This window comes from Chaetura pelagica, unplaced genomic scaffold, assembly GCF_000747805.2.
Source record: "Chaetura pelagica isolate M959 unplaced genomic scaffold, ChaPel_1.0 scaffold141, whole genome shotgun sequence".
Lineage (NCBI taxonomy): Eukaryota > Metazoa > Chordata > Aves > Apodiformes > Apodidae > Chaetura > Chaetura pelagica.
The window spans coordinates 368,347-394,191 of NW_009952059.1; the positions used below are offsets into that span (position 1 = coordinate 368,347).

General features: G+C 40.6%; 1 protein-coding gene across 1 annotated transcript in view; it reads left to right on the plus strand.

Annotated features, from left to right (window-relative positions):
• The first annotated feature begins 19,171 nt into the window (after positions 1-19,171).
• The window catches only part of RELN (reelin), a 257,122-nt gene continuing 250,448 nt past the window's right edge, over positions 19,172-25,845 (plus strand). The window contains exon 1 of the mRNA XM_010004142.1: positions 19,172-19,258. Within this exon, the coding sequence (XP_010002444.1) occupies positions 19,172-19,258 (87 nt within the window). The remainder of the gene's footprint in view (positions 19,259-25,845) is intronic.

The following is a 25,845-nucleotide window of genomic DNA, read 5'->3' on the forward strand; positions in this document are numbered from 1 at the left end:
CCAAGAGGGCTGTGCAGGTCAGAATGAAGTGCTAGTGCTTTGGAGGGCAAATCAAATTGACATGGACACCCAGATATGTTGAGTGCTGTTTTTTTCACCTATTGGTATCTAAGGACACCATAGGGAGAGGTGCCAGTCCCCCTGGGCCCATCTGGCTGCAGGAACTGTCTCCACTTGCCAGGCACTGACAGCATTTCCTCTGGAAGGAGAGGTTGGGTCTGGCCTGGGCTGGGGTATTCAGAATTTACTGCCTTTCCCTTCTTCCCCAGAAAGCTGATTGGTGCCACAGGGATGGGATGCTGGCCCCTCCTGTCTGAGGGGACAGGCTGGGAACACAACCTGCCCTGTCCATACTTCAGGACTCTATGTTACAACCTGGCCCTTCCTGGGGTTGTACGTGCTTTTTGCACCACTTATTTAAACTCCTCAAACCCATGTTCTCTAAAATACTTCATAAAAAATGACCTTTGCTAGCTTTTACATATTAACAACAGCTGCCATCCTTTAGACACCTAAGCTTTTCTTTATTCATACACTGCATAGTAATCATAGAATCATAGAATCATAGAATCTTAGGGGCTGGAAGGGACCTCGAAAGATCATCCAGTCCAACCCCCCTGCCAGAGCAGGGTCACCTAGAGTACATCACACAGGAACTCATCCAGGTGGGTTTTGAATGTCTCCAGTGAGGGAGACTCCACAACCTCCCTGGGCAGTCTGTTCCAGTGCTCTGTCACTCTCACAGTAAAAAAATTTTTTCGGATATTCACCTTGAACTTCCTATGCTCCAATTTACACGCATTACCCCTTGTCCTATCACTGGTCATCACCGAGAAAAGCCTAACTCCGTCCCCCTGACACTCACCCCTTACATATTTGTAAACATTGATGAGGTCACCCCTCAGTCTCCTTTTCTCCAAGCTAAAGAGACCCAGCTCCCTCAGCCTTTCCTCATAAGGGAGATGTTCCACTCCCTTAATCATCTTCGTAGCTCTGCGCTGGACTCTCTCGAGCAGTTCCCTGTCCTTTTTGAACTGAGGGGCCCAGAACTGGACACAATACTCCAGATGTGGCCTCACCAATGCAGAATAGAGGGGGAGGAGAACCTCTCTTGACCTACTAATCACACCCTTTCTAATGCACCCCAGGATGCCATTGGCCTTCTTGGCCACAAGGGCACATTGCTGGCTCATGGTCATCCTCCTGTCTACCAGGACCCCCAGGTCTCTTTCACCTACACTACTCTCCAGCAGTTCAGCCCCCAACCTGTACTGGGACATGGTGTTGTTCTTCCCCAAATGTAAAACTCTGCACTTCCCCTTGTTGAATTAAATGTAATGTCCATATTACTAAAATGTCCCTGAATGTATTTGTTGCTTTGGTGCTGTTTTCATTGGCATAGCAAGAAGTTGTAGACCAATATGCTAAATCAACATTCTTTAGGTTGCAGTTGCTTTTTTGCATGCTTATGCTTGCAAAGAAATGCAATTGTCCCTGAAGCACATTTATGTGAGCAGGCTCCTTCTGAGGCACTCTCAGTACACTCTCTGTCCTCCTCCCTTTCAAATGCGTTTGTTAACTTCAGTAATTGTAACATAGAGATACAGGTCCCAGAGATGCTGGATACCTGAAAGCTTCGTGGAAATGAGTAGCCAGCAGAGGGAAAAGACCCAGGGCAATGCCTTCCCCAAAACTGGAAACAATCAGGTGAGCTCAGCTATTTATTAACCTCAGGAGAACTCCTGCAGAAAGGGACCCTGCACATGCCCCAGGCACAGAAATGCCTGGGTAAGATTCTGCTATACCCTGTTGGGGGTAGGAGGCACTGATCCCCACCCAGAAGTGTTTTTATATCCCCACTACAAAGAAAAACCACTCAACTGCAGTACCTCCTGTGGATCTCAGCCACAGGGCATTAAGCATTAGGGCCAGGCTGTCTTGGGGGTTGGTTCATGTTCAGGACAGCCTGGGGGCTGCTGAGCCATGTGGCCTGTCCTGGCTGAGCAGAGGCTGGCAGTGATAAGGAGAGGGATGTTCTGTTGCAATGGGCAGGCAGGAGGGATGGTGGGGTCTCTGGGGGGGCAGGGGTGCCACAGCACTGCACTGCCATTGCTCCCACCCTTGCAGCAAAGCCCTGAAGAGCTGCAATGGGTTTTAGCTCTCTAGTCATAACAGGGAGATAATTTGTTGTACTGGAAAGATAACCAGTTCTTCAGGTGGCCACCAGAAGCCAGTGGCTTTGAAACCAAAGTTTGATCTAGTCCCTGAAGTTTTCCTTCAGCTCCTGATTAAAGGAAGAGGAGCTTTCTGTAAAAGGCAGCCTCTCTGGCTGCGAAGAAAGGCTGTAGTGATCCCCATGGGAATAGTCTCAGAAGAAATACGATGAAGGCAAAAACACAAACCCTCTGAAGACCTGTAGGGCCAAAATGCAGCAGATAGGCAGCTTGTTTGACCCACTTGCCTGAAGCCAGCCCCAGGGCAAAACCCTTCCCGGAGACTGGCCACAGTGGAGACATGTCTGGCACCAGGTACAGTGAGACATGGGAGCATCTCAGACATAAACAGGTCATTTCTTTGCCTTTGATGAGATTTTTATTGTTGTTATGAAAATTCTTCTTATTAGGTCTTCACTTTTGTGCTGTGCTACATCCAAGTGCATTTAGATATTAGGTGATTTATTTCTATATTTTCATTTGTCCTCCATGGGGATGACAAGGTTTTTAATGTATTACAGAAAATCCTTTGAGATCTTCAAATTAGAAAAGCTCTACTGAAGTAGAAAGCCCTTTTCTTTAAACACAAGATTATTTGTTTGTGACTGTAATTGATGATATGCTTATGAATCCCATGACTTAAATGAAGTCAATCAGGTAAACAAAGTACTTTGTCTTGCTCATATGCATTCTTGCAAAAAAACCAAGAAGAAAACATGTCTGTAAAGTAATTAATTTGAATTAGTTTTACGAACAAGAAACACTTCTGCTGGAATGGCAATGTTTACATTTTGTGCATCATCCTGGGATCACTTTAAATTTATTTTTTGCGTTAAATTTTCAGGTGGGTCATATTCTGTGCTGAAATGGTATCAAAGTGGTCCGGATGAGTGGAGAATTTGGCCTTGAATTGAGTCATTGTGATTTCAAGTAATCTCTAATGCAATTGTAACAGAGTATTTTTAGGCAAGAAGCAGTGATGCCAGAGAACCATGCTGAATTAGGTAATATGTAATACTTGAAGTCCAACACTGATCAGGACACCACTTTCCAATTTCTCTTCCTGCAATCTGCCTGCCCTCTGCCAACCACTGGTGTGTGATTAATTGACTGACACGAAGTCTGTTATTTACATTGCAGATACATTGTAAGTAGACTCCAGGTGAAGCTCACAGCATGCTGCATATTTACCACCATATGTTCAGGAGGTTGTGAACAGAAAAAGTAAGTCTAAAGCCAGAGGAGGTATTAGAGGACACAATAGAAAAGCTAATTATAAAAGCCTTCAAAAACAGTCCCTGCTTCACCATTTGATGTCCCAAGTTGTAATTACAGAGAACTAGAAAATAAGGGAAGATAATAAAAGGAAGATAATAAAGGGAAGATATGAAAAACAAGGGCTGCTAGTTTGTGAGGGAAGAGGAAAACAGAGCTCCCAACCCATTTCTCCTTTATCTCCTGGACCTGAGGGAGGGCTGTGAGAGGGGGATGGAGGGGGCAGGTGTCCTGGGCAGTGTAGGCAGGGGAGGTGTGAGCTCAGGGGAGCAGACAAACTTTGTCAGTGCCTTTTTCCTGGTGCAAACTGGCATTTCACCCTCCTGAGGGGGCTTTGCACCAGGTGGGAGAGCCAGAAAGGGAGCTCTGAAGCTGGCAGCTATATCGTCCCTATTGGCAAGCAGTAATTTGGTCCCTTCAAGCAAGGACAGCGTGGGATGAAATCACCCCCCACAGGATGCCACCCTTATTTTAAAGCCTATTATGGGCTGCCTGTGCATGTAGAAAATCTTGCTCTGCATCCATTACTCCAGCCCATACTAATGTATATGTTTTCCTTGCTATTTATATAACTTCTGAGTTAGGCTTCTTTGAGTATCACAGTGTGTCTCTTGTTGTTTGGTACAGGGGCTGGTAACAGTAGTTTAGTGAGGGTTATCATTTTGGGTGCAATAGAAGAAAAATGTGTATCTAAATCTTCGTTTCAGATCTACATCTATACTAAAACAATAGTTCTTAGAAAAATAAAGGTGCCCTGTGATTCTGTTCACTACACATGCAAGGGGGAGTTGGGGGTCAGGATACTCTTGGGCAAATGAAGCAGCTTCTGGCTGGCTGTGGCAGGAAGGTGCAGGGAACACAGGAGGGCTCGAAATGACAGCTCTAATTTTGACCTCCTCCAGGGCTGGAGGGAGGATGTCTTCACTCATGCCTCAAAGGGCCTTCCCCAGTGCACAGCTCAATTATTTGGACAGTAAGCTGATTAGAGGATTTGAAACCAATCATCCAAAAATGGTTGATGCCAGCCTCCAACTGACACATCAACTTATTCTCAAAGAGTGCAAAGACGAGATACATTTCAAATTACAATTTTGTAGAAGCATTTAAATATGCCTTCAGAAGGTGTTTCTTAGTGAACGTGGTGAGCAGTCAGTGAATGTCTCTTTAATATACCTTTGTGTTCATTCCGGCTGCTGCTGGAGGCTCAGCCAAGCTGTACTACTGTGCTGCCCCTGCCCGTGCACCCTCCTGCTGTGCAGCTGGGCCCCAGGGGCTCAGGGCTCCCTCCTCTTGGAAGGCAAGAAAGATGTTTTTCTCAGGGAGAGAAAATAGGAAAAGAGAATTATGTTGGCTCATCAAGAGGACAAGTTGGAAAAGGTGTCAGGAAGATTGGATGCTTAATGTATCTACTTGCCTACACCTTGTTGTCCTTTACAAAAAGCCCCAACCTTCTCAAATAAAATAAACTGCAAATTCTCTCTTAAAAAACTTAATGGTTTGCAAAATTTCCGTTTTCTTAGCAGATTTCCAGCTTGATTTTGCAACAATGATTTGCACAAGTAGCCCTATGGATTTTACTGGAGCAACTGGAGTCATAAGGTTTATATCTGAATAGAAATCCACAGAACATAAAACATAAAAACTGCAGAATATTTTTAATAGTATTTTGATATGAATCATTACTGGATGATTATGTATATATTTGTCTATGGTATAGGGATGATTTAATGTTTAAGGCGTAGATGTACATTTCCTTACATTTATTTTTGCATTCTCAATGGCAAATTTGCATTGATAAAGCCTTGCTTTAAATGTATCTGCTGTTGCTGAAATTAATATACACACTATTTGTTTTATTACGCACTAAACTTAGAAGTAACTTTTCAATTGTTAAAGAAAAACGTGTTAGAGAAAGCACAAAAAATGGCAGAGGTGACAAAGATACTAGTCATGAGCAGGAGGGCTCAAGCTGGGAGCCCTGTACCCCTCAGCTCAGCTGTGGAAGTGGCTGGGTTGGAGACTGAGATGTAATTCTCCTTTTCTGCTTCCAACTTGCACAAGGCTGTTGGTTCATCTCCCTCCTCTGTTCCTGCAGGAGCTGCTCTCAGTTTCCAAGGCCCCAGTCCTGAAGCACATGGTGATGTGCAGCGCCTCAAATGTTAAATGCCCCTTGGGTGTGCTGGTGATGTATTCAGAGGTTTCCAGCACGTGTAGGTGCAGCTGAGGTTAATGGGAAACCTGGTGCTCAAAATCTGCAAAATTCAGATTTTAGACATTTCTAGACGGAGGCTTAAAAACTTAGGGCCATGAAGTAAGTAAACAGTTTACAAAATGTATTCCCCAGTTTCTGCTGCATTCACATACAGCATGCACTGAGAAGGTGTTTGTAACAGACTTCTGCTCTTCTTGTGTAAAAGCAGGTCCAACTGCCATTGTATTTTGGTCTGACAATGATTCTTGGGTGCACCTTGAACTCAGCTTCCATAAGATGTAGTGTCTTCTGTAAAGGACAATAATTCTCCCTTCACCTCAATGAGATTTTCCAATGTCTCAGCTGCTCCATAACCATATTATTACAAGTCTGTGGCATCTCTGTTTTATAGTGTCAAGTTTAGCACATAAAAAGGTGCAGTATGATTAAATTCATTAGGAACATTGCAAAGTCAAATAGAAGGAAAGACACCAGCTAAATTTGTAGAGATTTTTTTTACAAATGCAGAATGAACACTGTGCATGATATACCACAATTTAAAGGTTAAGGAAATTAAGCCAGAATTCATGAGCACTGAGACAAACTTAAGCTAGCAAGTCATGCTACAAGGTTCTCTCCTGCACCCAGGAGCTGGACCTTCTGCAGCACATCTGAAATAAAAAGAGTGATTAAAATATATTCATAATAACTTTATCTTAGGATGTAGGTCTCCATGTTTTTCTTCAAAGTGCATTGCAATCTGCGAGGCACCTCCTAATCTACTTGGCAGGCCAGAGGTTTTATATGGATTTGATGTCACCTAGAACTTAGTGAACACGGAAAAAACAAAGAGTATTAAAACCGGTGACAAGTCTTCTGTTGTCATTCAGGGGACTTCCTTTTTTTCCTTGGATTGTGGGTTGAGGAAAAAAGATTTAGTTCACACGGAGGATGTCTAGGGGATTCTGGCATCCTGCTGCTAGATGAAGTACCAACAATGTCTGATAGAGCAAGTGCTGTAAACTTGGGAGTCCCCAGGGAGTTTTGTGTTCTTTATATCCACATACGGGCATGAACTTTCTGTTTACAGGAAAAAAGCTTTTTTTTTTAGTTTTCTTCTCAGAAATCTCCCCTGCTGCTTGCAGTTCATTCTCCCACCAGAAGGAGGAAAAAAGCAGATCAATACTATGTGAATTTCTGATAGAATTGCCTTAAATGCTTCTGTCCTACAATGGGTCCAAAGGCAGAAGATTACTTATTTTACATCAGAATAAAACCTCTGGTCTGGAGATGCCTGAATGTACAACTGAGACTTGCATGGGCCTAATCTGCTCTAGGAGCTCTCTTGCAGTACCTCATTTTGCTTTTATTCCCACAACAGTCTTCTTGATGATGCAGAGAGTGAGTTCTGAAGTCAAGCTACTGGTTAAACCAAAGGGTTGTCCATTACCAACAGAAAGAAAAACAGGAACAACCCCACAAACAGCTCCCTTCTCCCAGTTCACTGTGGGGAACTCATGACGCTGGTTCCCCATGGCTTTGTGTCTCAAGCTGGGATCAGTCCTCCTCTGATGAGGCAAAAGCTGTGAACGGGGCTTTTCCTGCAGCTGGAGCACACAGAATGTCTTGTGCTGTGTGGGTTCGCCAGTATCTACTAACGTGTCTGTGATAGGCTTCTCCTCCATAAGGAATGAAGGGGACCATGCACCTTTCTCATATCACTGATTTTTTTCAGAGAGTTTAGAAAAGTAAAGTAGTTTTCAGATGTTTACCTTTTTGTGGTGTTTAGTTGCAATCAGCTTGTAGGATCAACAGTTATTGAGAAAAGAGTTGGGGAACCACACTAATGGTTCTGTTATGCTGTTTTCTGTGTGGAAATGAGACTTGAATATGAAATGTTTCTCACTTGACTGCCTTCTCTCAAATGCGAGGAAGTAGGAGTGGAAAAAACTCACGTTCAGATTTAAAACGTACAACTGTAGATTAAAAAATAGCAGATTTAAAATGTGCATATGTTCTCATGGAACATACAGAAAACTAGGGTGGGACAAGGAAAGAGTAAGAAAAATGTATAATCTACAAATTACCTTGAAGCCAATAAATACATGAAACAAGGAACTGAAGGACTTAATGAAAATCTCTGTACCAAAGTGTAACTTTAAAAAAGTTTTACTTGTGCATCTCATAGGAGGACACTGCCATCATTTGCTTATCACAGAATCACAGAATCTTAAGGGTTGGAAGGGACCTCGAAAGATCATCCAGTCCAACCCCCCTGCCAGAGCAGGGTCACCCAGAGCACATCACACAGGAATGTGTCCAGGTGGGTTTTGAATGTCTCCAGAGAAGGAGGCTCCACAACCTTTCTGGACAGCCTGTTCCAGTGCTCTGTCACTCTCACAGGAAAAAAGTTTTTTCTGATGTTTATGTGGAACCTCCTATGTTCCAGTTTGCACCCATTACCCCTTGTCCTAACACTGGTCATCACTGAGAAAAGCCTAATTCCATCTCCCTGACACTCACCCCTTACATATTTGTAAACATTGATGAGGTCACCCCTCAGTCTCCTCTTCTCCAAGCTAAAGAGACCCAGCTCCCTCAGCCTTTCCTCATCAGGGAGATGTTCCACTCCCTTAATCATCTTTGTGGCTCTGTGCTGGACTCTTTCAAGCAGTTCCCTGTCCTTCTTGAACTGAAGGGCCCAGAACTGGACACAATATTCCAGATAAAGCCAAATTGCTATATTGCCTGTATTGCTAACTATTTAGTGGTCTGGTGAGGTTAAGAGGAAGAGCAGGGTCATTCTGTCAAAATTGCCATGAAAATTTGCCATCTCAGATAGATGGAAAATCTGCCCTCTTTTTTCCTTTACCATGATGGCTTATATTAATGAAAAAACTAATGATGTTTTACTTGGCTGTCAAGTGGCACTGGGCAAGTGGCTGAGTAGAGTTTTACAAGGCCTACGTGAAGAATACCAAAGAGGAAAAACTTTTTCATATAAAAAGCAAGATTATGATCACTGTGCGGGGGGGAAGCAGAAACCAGTGGAGAAAGAGAAGATGAGTACTTGGTCATACTTAGTAGCTGCATATATTTAAATATGTTCTCTGAGGTGCCTAGGTGCCTGTAGTGTGATGGGAAGTTTAGTAATAAAAATATGGTTATAGTAATTGTCATTCATAGAACACATACTGAGCTACCTGATATTTTAAAATTTATTGAGTCCATTTTTAGGACACTTTTTCACATTTTGGAAAACCATTTTCTGAGCACTTGTACTCTGATTTTTAAAGACGCTTCATTCTTAGAAGTAGCTAAACTGGCAAACCAGTCAACTGCAGGTGGTTACATTTGCTAATCAGATGGGTTATTATACATTGGTAAAAGAAAGACAGCTGCAATTGCTTTAGAAGATTGTTAGGAGATTTTTAGCATAACAATGAACTGCAGCACCTGCCTTTCCAATATGTTTTACAGTTATGCTACTGGTATTGTTTCCTTGACCCCCTGTAGCACAGAGGGATCTGCACAGAGCTCTAGCTGTAGCTAGAAGACAGTTTAATTTCAAATACCTGCAACTTTCCAACAACCTTACCATTTTGATCACTCTTTATTAAACTTTTCATTTTATTAAAATAGTGCACAGATGTTTGGCAGACTTATGTATGGCTATTTTATAATTACTGGTTGATTTGGGAAAAAAATTGCACTTGCTGAAACAAAATCAGGCTTCAAACCAGTGTTTTGAACTTGTGCAGTTTTCCATTCTGTTCCACACATGTGTAACCCATCGACTGCATATTGGGACCTGCAGGTTTCCTCCTTTGTGTGATTAGATCTATGATGAGTTTGAAGGAATTTGGTTTGCAAGCAAGACATGTTTGTATAAATCACTAGAATGGCATAGGTATGTCTCTGTTGTGCTGTGTATGTGATATTTATTTCCATATTTGACTTACATACGTATACATCAGTTACTTCCCATTCTCCCTTAGTTTACTTTCTGCCAATCCTTGTCCTAAGAAATCCCCTAGATACAGCAACCTGGGTAAAAAAGGCTTCTGTCCCACCCACCCCCACAAAGGGCAGGTGTAAAGCAACATTCATCAATGCAAATTGGTGAGGATTTGTTAAAGCTGTGCTTTCTTTACATTTTGGACCTACTTCTACTGGCTGTTTGCTATTCTTCACGTCAATTTGGGGAAAGCATGCTGAACCTGCTGTAATATCTAGGGAATTTACCTATGCTAAAAGGTAAGAAGCCTTTAAAGCATCTTTATTGAGCTCTCTCTGCTTTGCAGAAAGCTGATGCTCCATGCTTGCCCTTCTCTATGGGTTTTCAGTGTGGTGTGATCTGTTACAGTATAATTTCTTATCTATGTTGGTTTGGAGAGTGAATCCTCATCCTCACAAGGAAATATCTGCTGCCTCTTGCTTAAATGTGAAATGCTGGGCTAGGACAAGTGTGTGAAAGGATCTGAGATTCTCCTTTGTCCCTAGCAGCTTTCCCACACTAGTATTTCCTGCATCTGCTGTTTATCGTTGCAACCAGTTCCCATCTTTATTATCTGTAGCTTTTCAGAAACAGTTTGCAAATGGATGGACTTCTGTCTTGAGTGCACTAACATTTTAGCAGCTAAAATTCCCCTGAGATCCTGGACTTCTGAAGAGGGTTTAGCCATTCCTTGCCCTTTGCTTGTTTCTTTGTGTTTCTGCTTGCAGAGGCAGGAGGCCACTGCTCACAGTGACTGATTGCTGAGGGGCCTTGTGGATCTACACCTCAGCACACATCCTGAAGTCTGAGCAGGGTATTAGATGGTGTGTTTTCTTAACTGTATGAATCTTCTTCTCAAACTCTTATCAGTGCCAATTCAATCCTGGTTTCCCACATTTTTAGGGGATAAGTTATCTCCTCAGCATTTTCAGCAAAATACACAGCTAAATAGGATTTCATTTTCCAACTTTTTTCCTGTGTCATTATTGACATTGAAACAATAATGATGTCCAAGCTAGTATCCTCTGTTCTTTCATTTGTAGTCCATGTTATGTATTGTAAAACCTCCTTTTTCTGGTATTGTCCTGCAAGTCCCTGTTCACCTTTGTAGATACAAGTGTAGTTCTTTTGACTCCTTATTTATGCTCTGATACACCAGGAAAAGAAGTTTCTTCAGGCTCTCTGTAATGAACAATTGCTGTTTTCTTTTTCTCTCCTCCTACTGCCTGACTGTGTCTGGTCAACTCAGTCTGGTGGCCTTCTCCAGGACTTGCATGTGGGCTTTGCACCACATGTGGGTGTGAATATAATTTTCCAGAGAAAGATGTACCAAAAAACCACAATGTAATTAATATCCAGGATTATTTTTTTCCAAACAGAACCACTTGTGGAGGTTTTGAAAATGTTGCTTGTTTACATAGACATGTTTTTTAACTGATCTTAGCTGGTCTGAGCCCACATGCTTCCCTCTGAAGCTTGTTCTATCATTTATATGGAATACCCAGAGCTTTCCAGTCTGGGGCAGCTACATGTGCATTTGGAAGAAAAATGTGGTGGATGTTTGCTGTTGGGGAAGTCTTTTGGTTAATCCAACTCAGCATCCAAGTGGCTGGTGTCCATGTGGTTTGTAATTCTTTAATCTCTTTTTCAAAGTGATTATTTCTCTCTGTTAGTTTCTCTTTCTGACCATATTCCAAGCTGACTAAATTTTCCTACCCTACTGTTTTTGGCGGAAAAATTTAGTCTGTGTGTTTAGATCAGGCTGGTGATTGGTTGATTAATTCACCATTCTGCCCTGAAAATATGTTTTTCCCAGTCTGCCATGGCTGTTTCAATAAGTACCCCATCAATCTGCAAGGTACTCTGTGACTGTTTTTTTTCTTTTTTATTTTTATTTTTTCTTTCTTTTCCCCTCCAGAAAAGTCAGGAGTTTCTAGAAATTCTTCTATGACAGTTTTGGTTCATAATTTTTGTTTGACTTTAAACTCTTTCTGAATCCTTGGTCAAGGGTCACTTTGATATCCTGTGTTCCTCTGTGAGCCTTGTTACTCACCTATTGCTTCATAGAATCACAGAATGGTTTGTGTTCGAAATAACCTTAAAGATCATCTAGATCCAAACCCCTGCCATGGGCAGAGACGCCTCCCACTAGATCATGTTGCTCAAAGCCCCATCCAACCTGGTCTTGAACACCTCCAGGGATGGGTCATCCACAATTTAATTGGGCAACATGTTCCAGTCTCTCACCACCTTTTTGATGCAATGGTCATAGCACCTCTCTATTAATAGTTGACCCCACTGAGATAATCTTAGGATCGTAAGAGTCACTTGCAGGCAAAGAAGAAATTGGTAACTCCTATTTTTATTTTGCTAAACTCTTCCTTATTCTAATGAAGTCTTGTTTCTGTGAGTGCAGGGGGATGTGAGGCAGTGAATTATTTCCTTGAGCAACATGGGAGACTCTCTCTGGCCATTGTGGGACCTTTCCACCACCTGAATAGGTGTCAGTCTCCTGGCTGTGCTCAGCACAGTTGTTCAGATTGTCTACTGTTTTTGGCGGAAAAATTTAGTCTGTGTGTTTAGATCAGGCTGGTGATTGGTTGATTAATTCACCATTCTGCCCTGAAAATATGTTTTTCCCAGTCTGCCATGGCTGTTTCAATAAGTACCCCATCAATCTGCAAGGTACTCTGTGACTGTTTTTTTTTCTTTTTTCTTTTTATTTTTTCTTTCTTTTCCCCTCCAGAAAAGTCAGGAGTTTCTAGAAATTCTTCTATGACAGTTTTGGTTCATAATTTTTGTTTGACTTTAAACTCTTTCTGAATCCTTGGTCAAGGGTCACTTTGATATCCTGTGTTCCTCTGTGAGCCTTGTTACTCACCTATTGCTTCATAGAATCACAGAATGGTTTGTGTTCGAAATAACCTTAAAGATCATCTAGATCCAAACCCCTGCCATGGGCAGAGACGCCTCCCACTAGATCATGTTGCTCAAAGCCCCATCCAACCTGGTCTTGAACACCTCCAGGGATGGGTCATCCACAATTTAATTGGGCAACATGTTCCAGTCTCTCACCACCTTTTTGATGCAATGGTCATAGCACCTCTCTATTAATAGTTGACCCCACTGAGATAATCTTAGGATCGTAAGAGTCACTTGCAGGCAAAGAAGAAATTGGTAACTCCTATTTTTATTTTGCTAAACTCTTCCTTATTCTAATGAAGTCTTGTTTCTGTGAGTGCAGGGGGATGTGAGGCAGTGAATTATTTCCTTGAGCAACATGGGAGACTCTCTCTGGCCATTGTGGGACCTTTCCACCACCTGAATAGGTGTCAGTCTCCTGGCTGTGCTCAGCACAGTTGTTCAGATTGTGTCCTTGCATTTTCTTTTGTGCTTTTTCTTTTAACTTCCCATACTTTCTCCTCTGTGTTTCACAGAAACACAACCCTTTGCAAAGCAACTGCCATTTTGTGTGTGTGTCTGCTCTTGGACAATGATCATCAGCATTGGGAATGAAGGACCTGCTTTTGTTTTAGGCAGTATGTAAGGGAGCCTGGCTGTTGCTTGCAAACATCTCACTATAGGACAGAATTATTACCATTTTATTAGTTTGTTTACCAGCAATTTTGTAAAATCAGTAAAGGGTAATCTCTGGGACAGATCTTTAATGCCTGGAAGCTTTGGAGGTTTGAGGTCTCTGGGTATGAATGTAGTTTAGTAGGAGCACAGGGTGGTACAAGGACTGAAGTGGAGGGTCTCTGTTTCATCTGCCACCTGTGAGCATTTGTGGCAGATTTGGTTACTAGAAGGGAATGACTTCAAAGGATGATCCTTATTTTTTCCTCAAACATATATGGAGACTAAAGGTTTGATATCTCTTCCTGATTTTGTTTTTCAGTTGTTTTTGGGGGAGGTTTTATTGAATTTGTGGTTTGCTGTTTGTGTGTGTTTGTTTTGAGAATAGCTGATAAGGGGGTCAGGTTGTGTCTTGGTTAATAACCTACATATACTGATTTTTATGTGTTATAGCTTCAGTTACAGGGTATTTCTGATATCTGTGGTTCTCTTTGAACTCGCAAGTAGTATTAAATTTATAGTAATTTCAGTTTTGTGTTTTATAATGGAAACACGGGCAAAACCAGGCAGATTGGTAGCTATATATTGAATTTATAGTGATCAACAAGGTGCAAAGAGATGGGCAGGAGTTCATGTGTTCACAGAATCACAGAATGGTAGGGGTTGGAAGGGACCTCTGGAGATCGTCCAGTCCAACCCCCCTGCCAGAGCAGGGTCACCCAGAGCACATCACACAGGAACGTGTCCAGGTGGGTTTTGAATGTCTCCAGTAGATGAAGAATCCACAACATCCCTGGGCAGCCTGTTCCAGTGCTCTGTTACTCTCACAGTAAAGAAGTGTTTTCTTAGATGTAGGTGTTGCAGAATCTGAAACCCAAACTACTGGTGTAAGTAATTTGAAAATGAGAAGACTTGGTAATTTGATAGCTTTGTGTTTTTGTAGTGTTTTATCTAGGAATTCTTACTCTATTTAGAATTAACAAAGGAGAGAATCTCAGAAATATATGAATAATCAAAGCAAGCATTGTAATAATTGAATCAGCATCATATACGAGTCTGTCTCATCTAAAGATGGTCTCCATGTCTTCATTTATAACTTTAATATACTTTTGAACACGATATTTAAAAAATACTTATTAATTACTGTAACAGTTCTCATATATTCCAAATTACCATTATTGGCAGCAGTGAAGACACAAATTTCAGAGTGTGTGCTCTTTACAGCGAGAGAATTTGTGGATGAATAAATATCTAAATACATATATATATTTGCTTACCACAGCTGGTGTTTTGGAGAAGACTTACTGTACTAGCACACTAACAGTGATATGCTACAATATCCAAAATGCCTTTAGTGTGCCATTTACACTTATCTGAGAGATGTCACAAAAGTATGACATTAGTAAGCCTTCATTAGTAATCCATCATGTCTAGGAGACTTAATCAGATTGCATATGTACTTACCCCTGGCTTAATAATAGTTATTTTCATTATTACTGTCCTTATTCCTGTTTTGTCTGTGGTAAAAATGTGGACAATTTCAGTTGTAGTTCACTATATTATAATTGTGGTTTTCCACAAAACACAGTCCAGCACAAAAGCTATGGCTGCAATTCAGATGTTGTGTGTAGTAAAATCTCTTGCTGTTCCTTTTAAAGGACCCTACAAAAGTTTAATATTTCTGCAGGACTGTTGAAGTAGCAGCATTAAATATTAAAACTTTTAAATGTGCAGAACTGATTAATTCAGAATATATCAGAGCTGCTCATAAATGTTTAATGTCTGTATTTTGCCTGATTGGATATAATTTAAGCTATGGGCTTCTTCTAATACTGTAGGACCAGGTACTCATCTTTTATTTCTATGAATGGTTTAAACATCATTCCTTTTATTACATGTTAATATTAATGCCTGAACCTTCGCTGTTATTGTTCATTCTTTCATAAGACCTACCTCAGAATTAATCACGTAAAGGCTAACTGAGAGCAACTGTTAAAGTTCTTTTTAAATGTCCCTTTCATAAAAATACAGTTCAGTTAAAATTTGCACAAACTCAATAGGCTGAAAGCTGAAGCTTTATTTTTCTGTAGCATTTATGCGTTTCTTTAAAAACGCAGAAATATTTTTGGGGAGGGTTGGGACTAAGTGAGTCCTGGGCTTAGGTTGGTGTTAAATGTGGGTCATTTTGGAGTGATATTATTTTATAATGAACAAATAGCACTAGAAAGCTGAAGAATGAGCCTCCGTGTTGTCCATCTACATGTCCTTCTGTACTGCAGCAGCTCAGACAGTCTCGTGTTTACCTGTTGTCTATGGGAGGTAAAGAGCTATGTGGAAAGCTATAGATCTGTCTGAAACTTAGGTCTAAGCCTAGCCTAACCCTCAAATGCCTGTATGATTCATCTTCCAATCTACTACATCAGTGCTGTTGAAACTCACAACAAACAAATCAGTGAACCTATGCAGGCAACCTCTTGACCACACATTTTTCTTACCCCAAAAGCTGTTTTCTGCAACAGTGCTCTGCCTGGAAATGTTTCCTCTTCTGAGACTGGTACAATGAGGAAGGAAGTATGGACCTCATCTTTTAGCTGTTCCTTCTGTAGCATGGCAGGGTCCCCACTAGGGTAGTGCCCCACTGGGCTGGAAATAAAAAAACCCTGCAGGAGCATCCCAAGGCATATATGGTCTTCCAGTACTCCATAGGGAGCACACTTAGCATACAGTGTTAGCAACACCCTATACACTTATTTTCTTGCTTAACATGCTTTAAATTATCTTCATTGCATGTAGTGCTTTCTTCTGATCTCTCTGAAGTTAATGGCTAAACCTCCATTGCCCATAATGAGGCTCAGCTGCCTGAGAATGCTTTGAGTATAATAACAGGGTAGCCAAGCAATTTGCTGCAATTCAAGGTAGAAATCTTGCTTTGATGCAGTATTTTTCCCTTTTGAAGAGTGCTTCTCTCCAGTATGATGCATAATTCTGGTTGCTGCAAAAAAAAGCAAAACTGAAGTGAAATGGAGAAGAGAATGAGCACAAAAATGCTACAGGTTGGTATGCTGGTGTGCATCCATAAAGAAATAGTGCCAAGAATGCTTGCTTGAATGAAATCTATGGGACTTTTTGCTGTCTAACTTTCTACAGTAGTTAGATGTAATCTGTCTCTAACATACATTATTCCTTGCTGCTGAAGGAACTGTGGGAATGCAAAGGAAAGAAGGTTGCACACTCAACATAGCATTATGAGGATAAAGGATATGGTTGCAGCCCTTGGAGATCGTCCTTGGGTGAGAAAGTGGAAGTCTAAAACCGGTGTAGATCACATAATATCTTTTGCCAGGGAGTTTGGAGGGAAATTGCATCTTTAACTCTGAGGCAAGTCCCGTGGACGTTGCCTAATGACAGCTTGGTTTCATTTTGATTTTATTCTTTGGGACTTGAGAAAGTGCCAAGTTGTCCTCATTTTCAACAGGATAATATAAACAGCAAAATGAATACCTTGCCTGGGCCACTTCTGCATGCGAGCTCACAGGAAAACTGTGTTTAGTCATGTTTATTTCAGTGTTGGCAGTAAGGAAAAATATGTCAGATCTAAAAGAGGCAAACAAAATTCATAAGGAGGCATTACAATACACTGAGAAGAGCCAAAGTGTGCCTTTGCACTCTAGGAAATGGAATAAAAACAGTTCCAGCAGGATAATAGAAAGCAAAGCTCCTGCAGAACGAAAACTTCTTGGAAAAAAGCCTCAGTTTTTCTTGACACTTGTTAGAATTTTGAAAACAAAATGTTTGAAATTGAGAGCTTGACTCAAGTGAAAACACTTTTTGCATTATTTTTTAAGTTTATTTAATAGATTTGGGGGGTTTTTACCATCTTCAGATAAATGAGCTCTTTCTTGTTTTGGTATGTAGTGTCTCCAAGTCTGCAGTTAAGTCTGCAGTTAGGATCTTGCTGCCTTTAGTCTGTCAGTGGGTTGGATGGTATTAAATAGACTGAAGAACTTGAAGCATAGTGAAGTGGGTGCTGGGAAACTCCTGGGTGAAAGGAGCACACAACACAAAATGTTTGGAAAGGACATTTAAATGGTGATGTAAAAAAATATTTTTCAGTTCAACAAAATGAACTGAATACTCATTTCTAAACTGAAATGGTAATTGGAAAGATCAAAGTATGCAGTTTTCATAGAAAAAAGGCATAGAAGAATGTTTTATTGTTTATTAATTTTTAAGTACTTCAGTCTTCTAAAATCCCTTCATCATTCCACCTTTTCATCTCTGAGATAGCTATAAATGTTCAAGTAATACTGTCACTGTACTAATTATTGCTAATATTTATGGAAGAGTCTTATTTAACAGAAGCACAAAGTCCAAGTTTCTTAGGATTTTGGGTAGGAGTATGTTTTTACTTCTGAGCTTGTGTGGTGCCAGATGTATAGAAGCAGGTTCTTGGATCTCCTTTTGGTTTAGTTTGGTTTTTATTTTGTATTTAGTGAACTCTTGTTGACTTTTATCTATTATGTATTTTGTAAGTGTAGTGTACAGTGTATCCCAGCTGATGCACAGACCACACATGTATCCAGAGACACATTTCTGTACCAGCCTCTGCTTGCCTGATTCTCCTTGCTGATTCTTCCATGTGCAACGCTGAGAGGATTAGAAGATGTCATTCTTTGAATCAGCCACACAATTTCAAAGACAGAAGTGGAAGCAAGTACATGAGTACATGGTTTCCCAGATGCGTGCTACTTAAATTTTTCTATAACTAGTTCTTTTATAGGTAGATCTTTATGATGTATGAAGTGGCATGACTACTTTTAATGGTTTCTGGCCATTTCTCTGTGCTTTAATTATTCAATTATAGGGAGACACTGAAGATGAACCAGAGACTTCTGCCATTTTTTCTCAAAACGTGGCTTCTCAAAGAGTCCAACTTCAAGTATCTGCAGTAAAACCGTAGCAGAGCCTTCACCTCAGTAAAAAGTTTCTCTGATTTTATTTCAAGGTAGTACAGATTCACAGTGGCTCTGCTTTGTGCATCAGGACTGGGCAGAATGGTAGATGTTTGTCTTCCACATTCAGACACGTTTCTCCTCTCCAGTTGTTTAGAATTTGCTTCCAAGTCTGAGGATCTGCTGGTGATAACACAATGGAGTAACTTATCCTCCTAGTTGTTCTGTGGGAAGGGATGTTGGGCTTTAGAGCCATTATCACACATTGGTGGCTTCTACCTTGCCTTTAACAATCCCTGAGGGGAAGCTGATTGAAGTGCCTTTATCTTTGCACTGGAACAGGCGATTGAGAGAAGTTGTTCAACATGTAGGTAAGATGTGGACCAGCTAGTAAGCTTGCATTAATGGCCTGTATTATCAGAGGTGGCTAATATCCCTGGGAGCTTGTTTGATAACCCAATTTACTCCATGATGTAAGAAGATGTCACGGTACAGGAGACAGAATTACTTATTAGGGTCTATGGATTTAACTGCATTCCCAGTGCTCTCTTGCATTTGTCCAATAGTGATATTTGCATCAAATACACTTGACTAACTTTTAACTTCTTTATTTTGGTTGTGTGAGGTGCTTTCTTGGTTTTACTAGTAACATTTTCATTGACTAAGGCTAGGAAGAAAAAAACCCCGTGTGTTTTGTGAGACAGATCTGTTGGTTATCATAGCTCTTGGCTAGCTCAGTTTCTTGTTGAGGTTACCAGTACAAGTTGTTTTGGCAGTTAGTTTAGTTCTTCCAGTTACTAACCACCTCTTCACCAAAAGAGTGGCTGTAGTAGTCATACAACATAGTTTGCCAGGTAGCTGACCTTTCAATGGTGTAACTCTGTGAGCTTTTGCAAATCTCCATGAAAGAATGGAAATTTTTAATCTCGATAAACATTTGTCAACATAGTAACAGAAATAGCAGGTGATGTCCCAGCTGATTGCCACATTTGTCGCCGTCTTCTTCAAAAAGCACAAGTTTCATGTTCCCAAAAGCAAAGCCCTTATATTTAAGGTATGTCATAGCTCCATTCCACCCAACTGACTCATGTCTCTGCCTAAGGCAAATCTACTCTGAGCGCTGTTGCTGTGACCTGAAGTTGCTCTGATATTTTGCATGGAAATTGTCAATGCTATTTTGAAACATTAGGCCTAGCCTGTTTCCAGTTTTGGCCTTTTCTACCCTCCTGTAATAATATGCAGAACATCACTTATTCTGGAGGTCCTTTGTAATTGTCTCTCGTGGGATGTAAAGACCTCTGCCACACAACAGCGCCCAACCCAGGGAGCCATGAGTTTGCAGGGAGCCAAGGCAGTGGCTGTGGGGCTTTTTTCCAGAGACCCAAGTGCCTGTTTTTGTTCTAACAAGATATGAGTCATAGCAGGGACAAGGCTGTGAATACTTATCTCTTTCACTGGGATGTGCAGAACAGAAAGAATTTCAGCATGGGAAGAAGACATGAACTGATTTGTTAAAAATCTGTGAGTTGCTTGGGGAGTCTGGACTGGTATTGTCTAGGATAGCTGTGTACCCCAGGGACAAGAACCATCCTGTTCTTCCCCCCCCCCGCTTTTTTTTTTTTTTTTTTTTCCCAATAATAGAAAGTGACCATTTGGGAGTTAGCTGTGTATGTTAAGTATTAAAGAGGCAACCAAATGATAATGAAACATTAATCCAACAAAAGTCATCGCTGCAGTTATTTTTTGTTTGTGCCTAGATTGTTGCTTTATCAGAGTATTGGACTTGGATTTTTTGTGAGCAATTAAAGGTGGTAAAGAACCTGTTAGAAAGTGTCTAAAAACAGAGTTTGGGAGGGATCCCTTTTTGTCTTCAGATTCAACTCTTTACCCAAGAAAAATAGAAAGAAGGCACTTTGTGGATTTTTCCCCAGAGCTTTGGCAAATGATTGCTAATCACAACCTGCTTCAGACCCACTGTTCCAGCCTTTGGTCTTCTTTGCTCTGTAGTTGACCATTATAACAAACCTAACACAAAGAACAAAACACTTGCCATAACATGATGTATCTACAGTCAGACCCTTAGGGAGGTTGCCATCAATTTCTTGGCATGTCCAGCCTTTAAAACCACACTGCAGAGTTACACTGTCAAGGACGAACTGATGACACTGAGCATTGCTGTTACTTTTATTTTAGGAATTTTATTTCTTCAGCACATTATTTTCATTAAGTTGACTCAATTTTCATTAGGTGTTTTTTTTCAAATGTCATGGAACAAGTGAATATGATTGTCCTATTTTTTTCAGCTTCTTTTCTGTTTTTTGGAGTTGAAGCTTCAGAAATAAGTACTTTTCATTGATTAGACATGGTCAAACTTTTGTTACTATCCAATCATCATTCATATGCCAGAATTCAGTATAAATGCTGCCCTATATTTAGTATAAACCCTACCATATTTTTCTCATATGAATCCTCATTTGGTCCATTCTGTTTACTTTTAACTTAAATGTCAATAAACTCTAGGCTTTTATGTAGTGTTGCTTCAGTTTATAGATGGGGGTTGTCTAGCTTTTTCTTTCATAGCAGTCTGCACCATCTAAATGAGGAACTGTGCTTAAGAAGAATTATTTTATTGCATGCATCATACATACAGAATTATGTTTTTAAAGTCTTGTGCCCTGTTCCCATAATAATCAACATTGTGTATTTTGGTCCTCATCCTGCTCACAGTTCACAGCAACTCTCAGTTTCGGTGTTGACTTTTCCTTATCCATTTTGTCCACTTTTGCCCTTCCAGTCAGGACTTTTGGTGCACTCTCAGTCCCTTGCTCCCCAGAGAGCTTTAGCCAACACTCCCACAGCCTGACTTGGTGTTGGCTTTGGGGCTGGACCAGCTGTGACACAGACACTGCTGACTCCACTGGGTAGATCTGTTGTATTGAAGGGATTCTGAAATGAGCAGTTTGGGTGAGGAGGATGCTTCTCTGCACACTCGCATCCAGAAAGTTTAATCCCCAATCTGGTACTAAAATATGTGTGTGTCCAAAGCACGGCTGCTATATTGGGTGCCCAATGTATTCAGACTGCAAAGCACCAGGTTATTTAGGGTTTCCTATTACTGCAGTCTGTTAAGTGATCCTGTTTAGCTCTGGGTTAAGGAAAATAAGCACAAACATATTAAAGATAAATGGAGTCAGAAACTTTGTTGCTCACAATCGAAGGCAGAAGAGTCTGCCAGCCAGCATCTGTATTATATCACACAAGGAATCCACTGCACAGGGGGAAGACTGAGGCTGACAAAGAAGAAATGTCATTATCATGGCTTGATGCCTGAAGTTGAGTGGTCAAAGTGATCATGGGGGGTTTACTAGCACAGCAAAAATATCATATACCGTGCTGTTCAAGGTAGCAAAATGTAAGGGTAACTGTGCTACTGTTAAGATGAAACAGGGTGGGATAGGACAGGGAAAAATAATGCAGAGTATCTGGAACAGGATATTGGAAGTGAATCTCAAAATGTATCACCTCAGTGCTAAGCATGAATTAAAAAAAAAGGTCAAATTGTACCTCAGGAATTGAGGAAAGAAGCAAAGAGTGAAATGGCCAGCATCAGGTTGCCACTGAGTATGTAATACAATTATATGCCCAGATTTTGGTGTTAAGGGCAGATCTGGTTGCCTCTGCTTGGAAAAATCATAGTAAAGCTAGATGATGAGAAAGAGGGAACATCTTCCCATGTATTGAGAAATAAAAGTAAGTTTTCTCAATTTGAGAAATGGTATAGTTGAGAGAGAAATGAAATTTGTCTATAAATGTTGAATACTGTTGATAAAGCAAAAAACATTTTGCTGTTACTGAAAATGCAAGAACTGACAGAAAATGAAACCTTTTCTGTAAAGGGAAAGCATCTTCATGCATAATATATTTAAATCATGGAACTATTTGCCACCAGAAACTGGAAAAGTACAAACAGTTATTTAAACGCACGCATTAATGGTTGGTTGATGACTTGTATCTCACAGCCCTGTGCACCTGGAGAAGGGAGCATAAGTGCAGGAAACGTGAGGCTCGTTTGCTGTGTGCCCTGCTTCTTGTACTCCTCTCAAAACATCGGCAGCTGGCTGGGGTCAGGACAAGTAGGCTGGATGGGACTTCTGGCCAGCTCATGGGGACAATTTGGTTACCTAAGTACGTGTGTAGTGCTGTTTGTGATGATGTCCACCATCCTCACCCCTGCCTGCCAGACAGCAAGGGCAGGAGTTGCTGCTTGGCCTGTGCTCTCCTCGTTGCCTTTCCATGTTCTCCTGAGAGTGCCTCAGAAGGCACCAGTCTTTAAGCAGCTGAACTGAATTTTAGCATCCCAAATCTTGTATTTCACACCAGCTAAGGATGCTCAGGGATTTGGAACTTCTGTTGTCCAGAAGGCTTAAAAAAAAAAATAGAATACCAGTGTTAAAAGCTTTGGAAACAGGTTAATGCAGTTGTGTGCATCACTGTATAATCACTGTCACACTTGCACTGGTACTATGAAATAAGTATGAAATTTTAGAACATATCAGTATCATTTTGCAGTACATTAGGACTTAGGTAAACATTATTTACACACTTTGAGAATAACAAGCAGGCCTTCAGTGAGTTGTGTTTAAGGTTTCAGCATGTTTCGAGGGCGAATTAAAGAAGTTCTAAAGCAAGAAAGAAGCAGACCACTTTTGTTTGGTTGGTTTCTTTTAACCTATAAAAATGTAATTGGAGGATATAAGCTGTAGAGAATTTCTTTCAAGTTTTTAGGAAGAGATAGACCTATTGTCTTATATTTATCTAGGGCTATATTATATTACAGATGAGGAGTTACAGGAGTAGATTGGATGTGTATATTTTGATTTGAAGAGATTTTGTTATTCTCTAGTATTTCTTGAACTCATGCACTTCAAAATATTTGCTTGTCATAATAATTCGTGTATCTATAAGAGGATTTGTATTCCTTTAGCCTGAGGTAAACTTGTTCAACAGCCTGGTTTTAGTTGGCATGCTTCCTTAGCTAAAATTAAGACAAAAGTTCTTCTAAATGTTTAGATACTATTGAGTTATAACAAATTCCCAGTAGATAATTATACTTGCTCTCTTCCAATCCAGTCTTCATTTTATTTTTTTAATGCTATTGTTAATTGTGTATTGAGTAGTTGTCTTCTGAGGACAGCAGAATAAAGGGATTTACTAAATTCTTCTGAAAATTGGAACACTGCAGTCATATTCAGACCTTCTAAATAATTTATTGAGAGCACAGCCAACAATATGAAATTTTCATGTATGGGTATCAAACAGGCAAACTCACATAAACTTGAAAGGCAGGAAAAATAAGGTTAGGCTTCAAATCAGAGGTCAATATTCTCAGACTTAGAGTAATAAAAAGGTAACCACAGTAAAGTTTAATCTGTTTCTAAGAAAAATCTTATGTTGGCACATTTCATAGAAGGACAACAACATTTGGATTTGAAACTGAATAAGGAGATTGGTGGTAACTGAATGAGGGCACAAGACCCTTCCAGTGCAAATCCATGACTATGCTTGTTTCATACCCTTTGTAGTTGGTGAGGTCTAGGAATGACCCTGGTACTCTTCCCATTTTGCTCCTGGGGCTTTGGATAAGATGAATACTACACTAGGGCTGGAAAACTTTGTTTCATGATTGTTGAAGTCTAACCATCATGTACAGACTGTTAAAGTGCATGTTACCAGCTGTTATGCTAACTCCCAGATAACAGTATTTTAACAAAAAATATTATTTGTTGTGTTTTTCATAAAATGATAAATTACCATCCTTATTATTCACTATAGGAAACAGTGTTTAAATTATCATTCTTGGTTTGGCCATAGAACGCAGTGTAATTCAATGGTTGAATTTTGGCTGACTTCTGCTAGACACCATTTTTAGAGGCATAGCTGATGTGCATTTTTGCAAAATTAATTTTGTTCCATATCTGGGCTGTTTTTACTGCTTAAACTTCATTACTGCTGTTCAGGGCTCTGTGGGTTATCAAATGGAGTAACAGACATCTGCTGATATCCTTTGGAGCTTCTCAGTACTACAACAGTGCTCACCAAGTTGCTAAGCATTAATGGTATATTTGGCATAGCACAAGAAAGAAGATAAAGATAGTAATTGTCTCTGATGTCCTCGGGTGAGCTCTGGGTGCTGGGATGCTTAGTTCCTGCTCAGCTCTCCCTTATGTGTGTAATAGTTGGACATCTAAATAGAAGCTGGATAATTAAGTTACTCTGTGTGTGTGTGTGGATTTGTGGAGATTCATCTCAGTTTGGACATCAGTGTGGACATCTGCAGCTGAGCTGCATGGTCTAGGCGCCCTTTATAATCAGTGGGGAGAATTGGGCATTTCTCCAGTGTGATTCATCAGGCCTGTTTTAGATGTCAATGTTAGGGTGAGATTTACAGGCTAAATGGGGTGAGACAAATAGATATGATGTCCTCAGGAGCTTTATATAGCAGTGGCACATATTCACTGGGCCACTCACTGAAACCTCCATCTCCTCCTTCCAAGAAGGCTGCCTCAAGCACGGGAATAGAGAACAAGCCTCTCTCTATGCCAGCTGGTATCCACTTTTCCCATACAAAACGCAATGCCTGCAGCTCAGGAACAGTGGCTGGGTCACACAGGCACTGGGCTTTAAAATATTTTAGGGTATTTGCTTGGGAAATTCAGGTTTGAATCCTTTTACCTAGGTGAGAGCCTTAGTCAACCATCTGTTGGTTAGGAAGCAGGCTGCTATGGTCACCTCCTCTCTCAGGTCTTTGGCTGTGCCAACATGTTTGGTGATGCCAGCTGGAACAAAGCACCTCAATGTGGCCAAGTTTCTGTTGGCTTCGGGTATGGTCAGAAACATATTTAAATCAGGGATATTGACGCATGAGAATTCAGGCTCTTGATTCTAATTTTGGAAACATGCACCTGTTTTAGACCCCTGAGTCTGTTCACAGGTCTGAACACTGGACTCTTCACTTTTATTGAGATGCAGGCCTGGAAGCTTCTCAGAGCTTCTTAAAAATGTGACCAATCCTTTGTGGTTTAGGAATATAAGAATAAACTCTGGTTTATTGCTGCTGATGTCATTATCACTGTCTTGTTATGAACTTTCAAATAGATGTTATAAGTAGTGTCTCTGCAAATAGTCCTTTCACAAGGCTGATAGGCTACTCTTTGCATCAATGACAAATGATGTCTCTGTATATCATGTTACTGACATCTTGCCACACATCTGCAATCTATTTTAAGTTCTCTGCTGCTCATTACCAATTTAGGAAAGGAATTGAAAAGCTATGGAGATAAAGATATTTGATGGAGCATGGGGCAAAACCACTGAAACTAGTACCATAATGCAAAGCAATACCAGACCTGATTTTAAGCTGTCTAGAACAAGGTTTAAGAGTTGTGCATTTTTACTCCCCTCCTCCCAAGAGTTATTAGTATCTGGAGTTACTGGTGAAGGCATCACAGGTTAGAGATGGTGCTGTTCAGCAAGCCATCAGTCCACCTTCAAGAACAGCTCACTGGTGTGCCGTTGTGGGTCTTATGCTTTGGTGTGGGCTTTAGAAAACTTCTACTGAAGTGAGAACAGTTTTACTTGTTA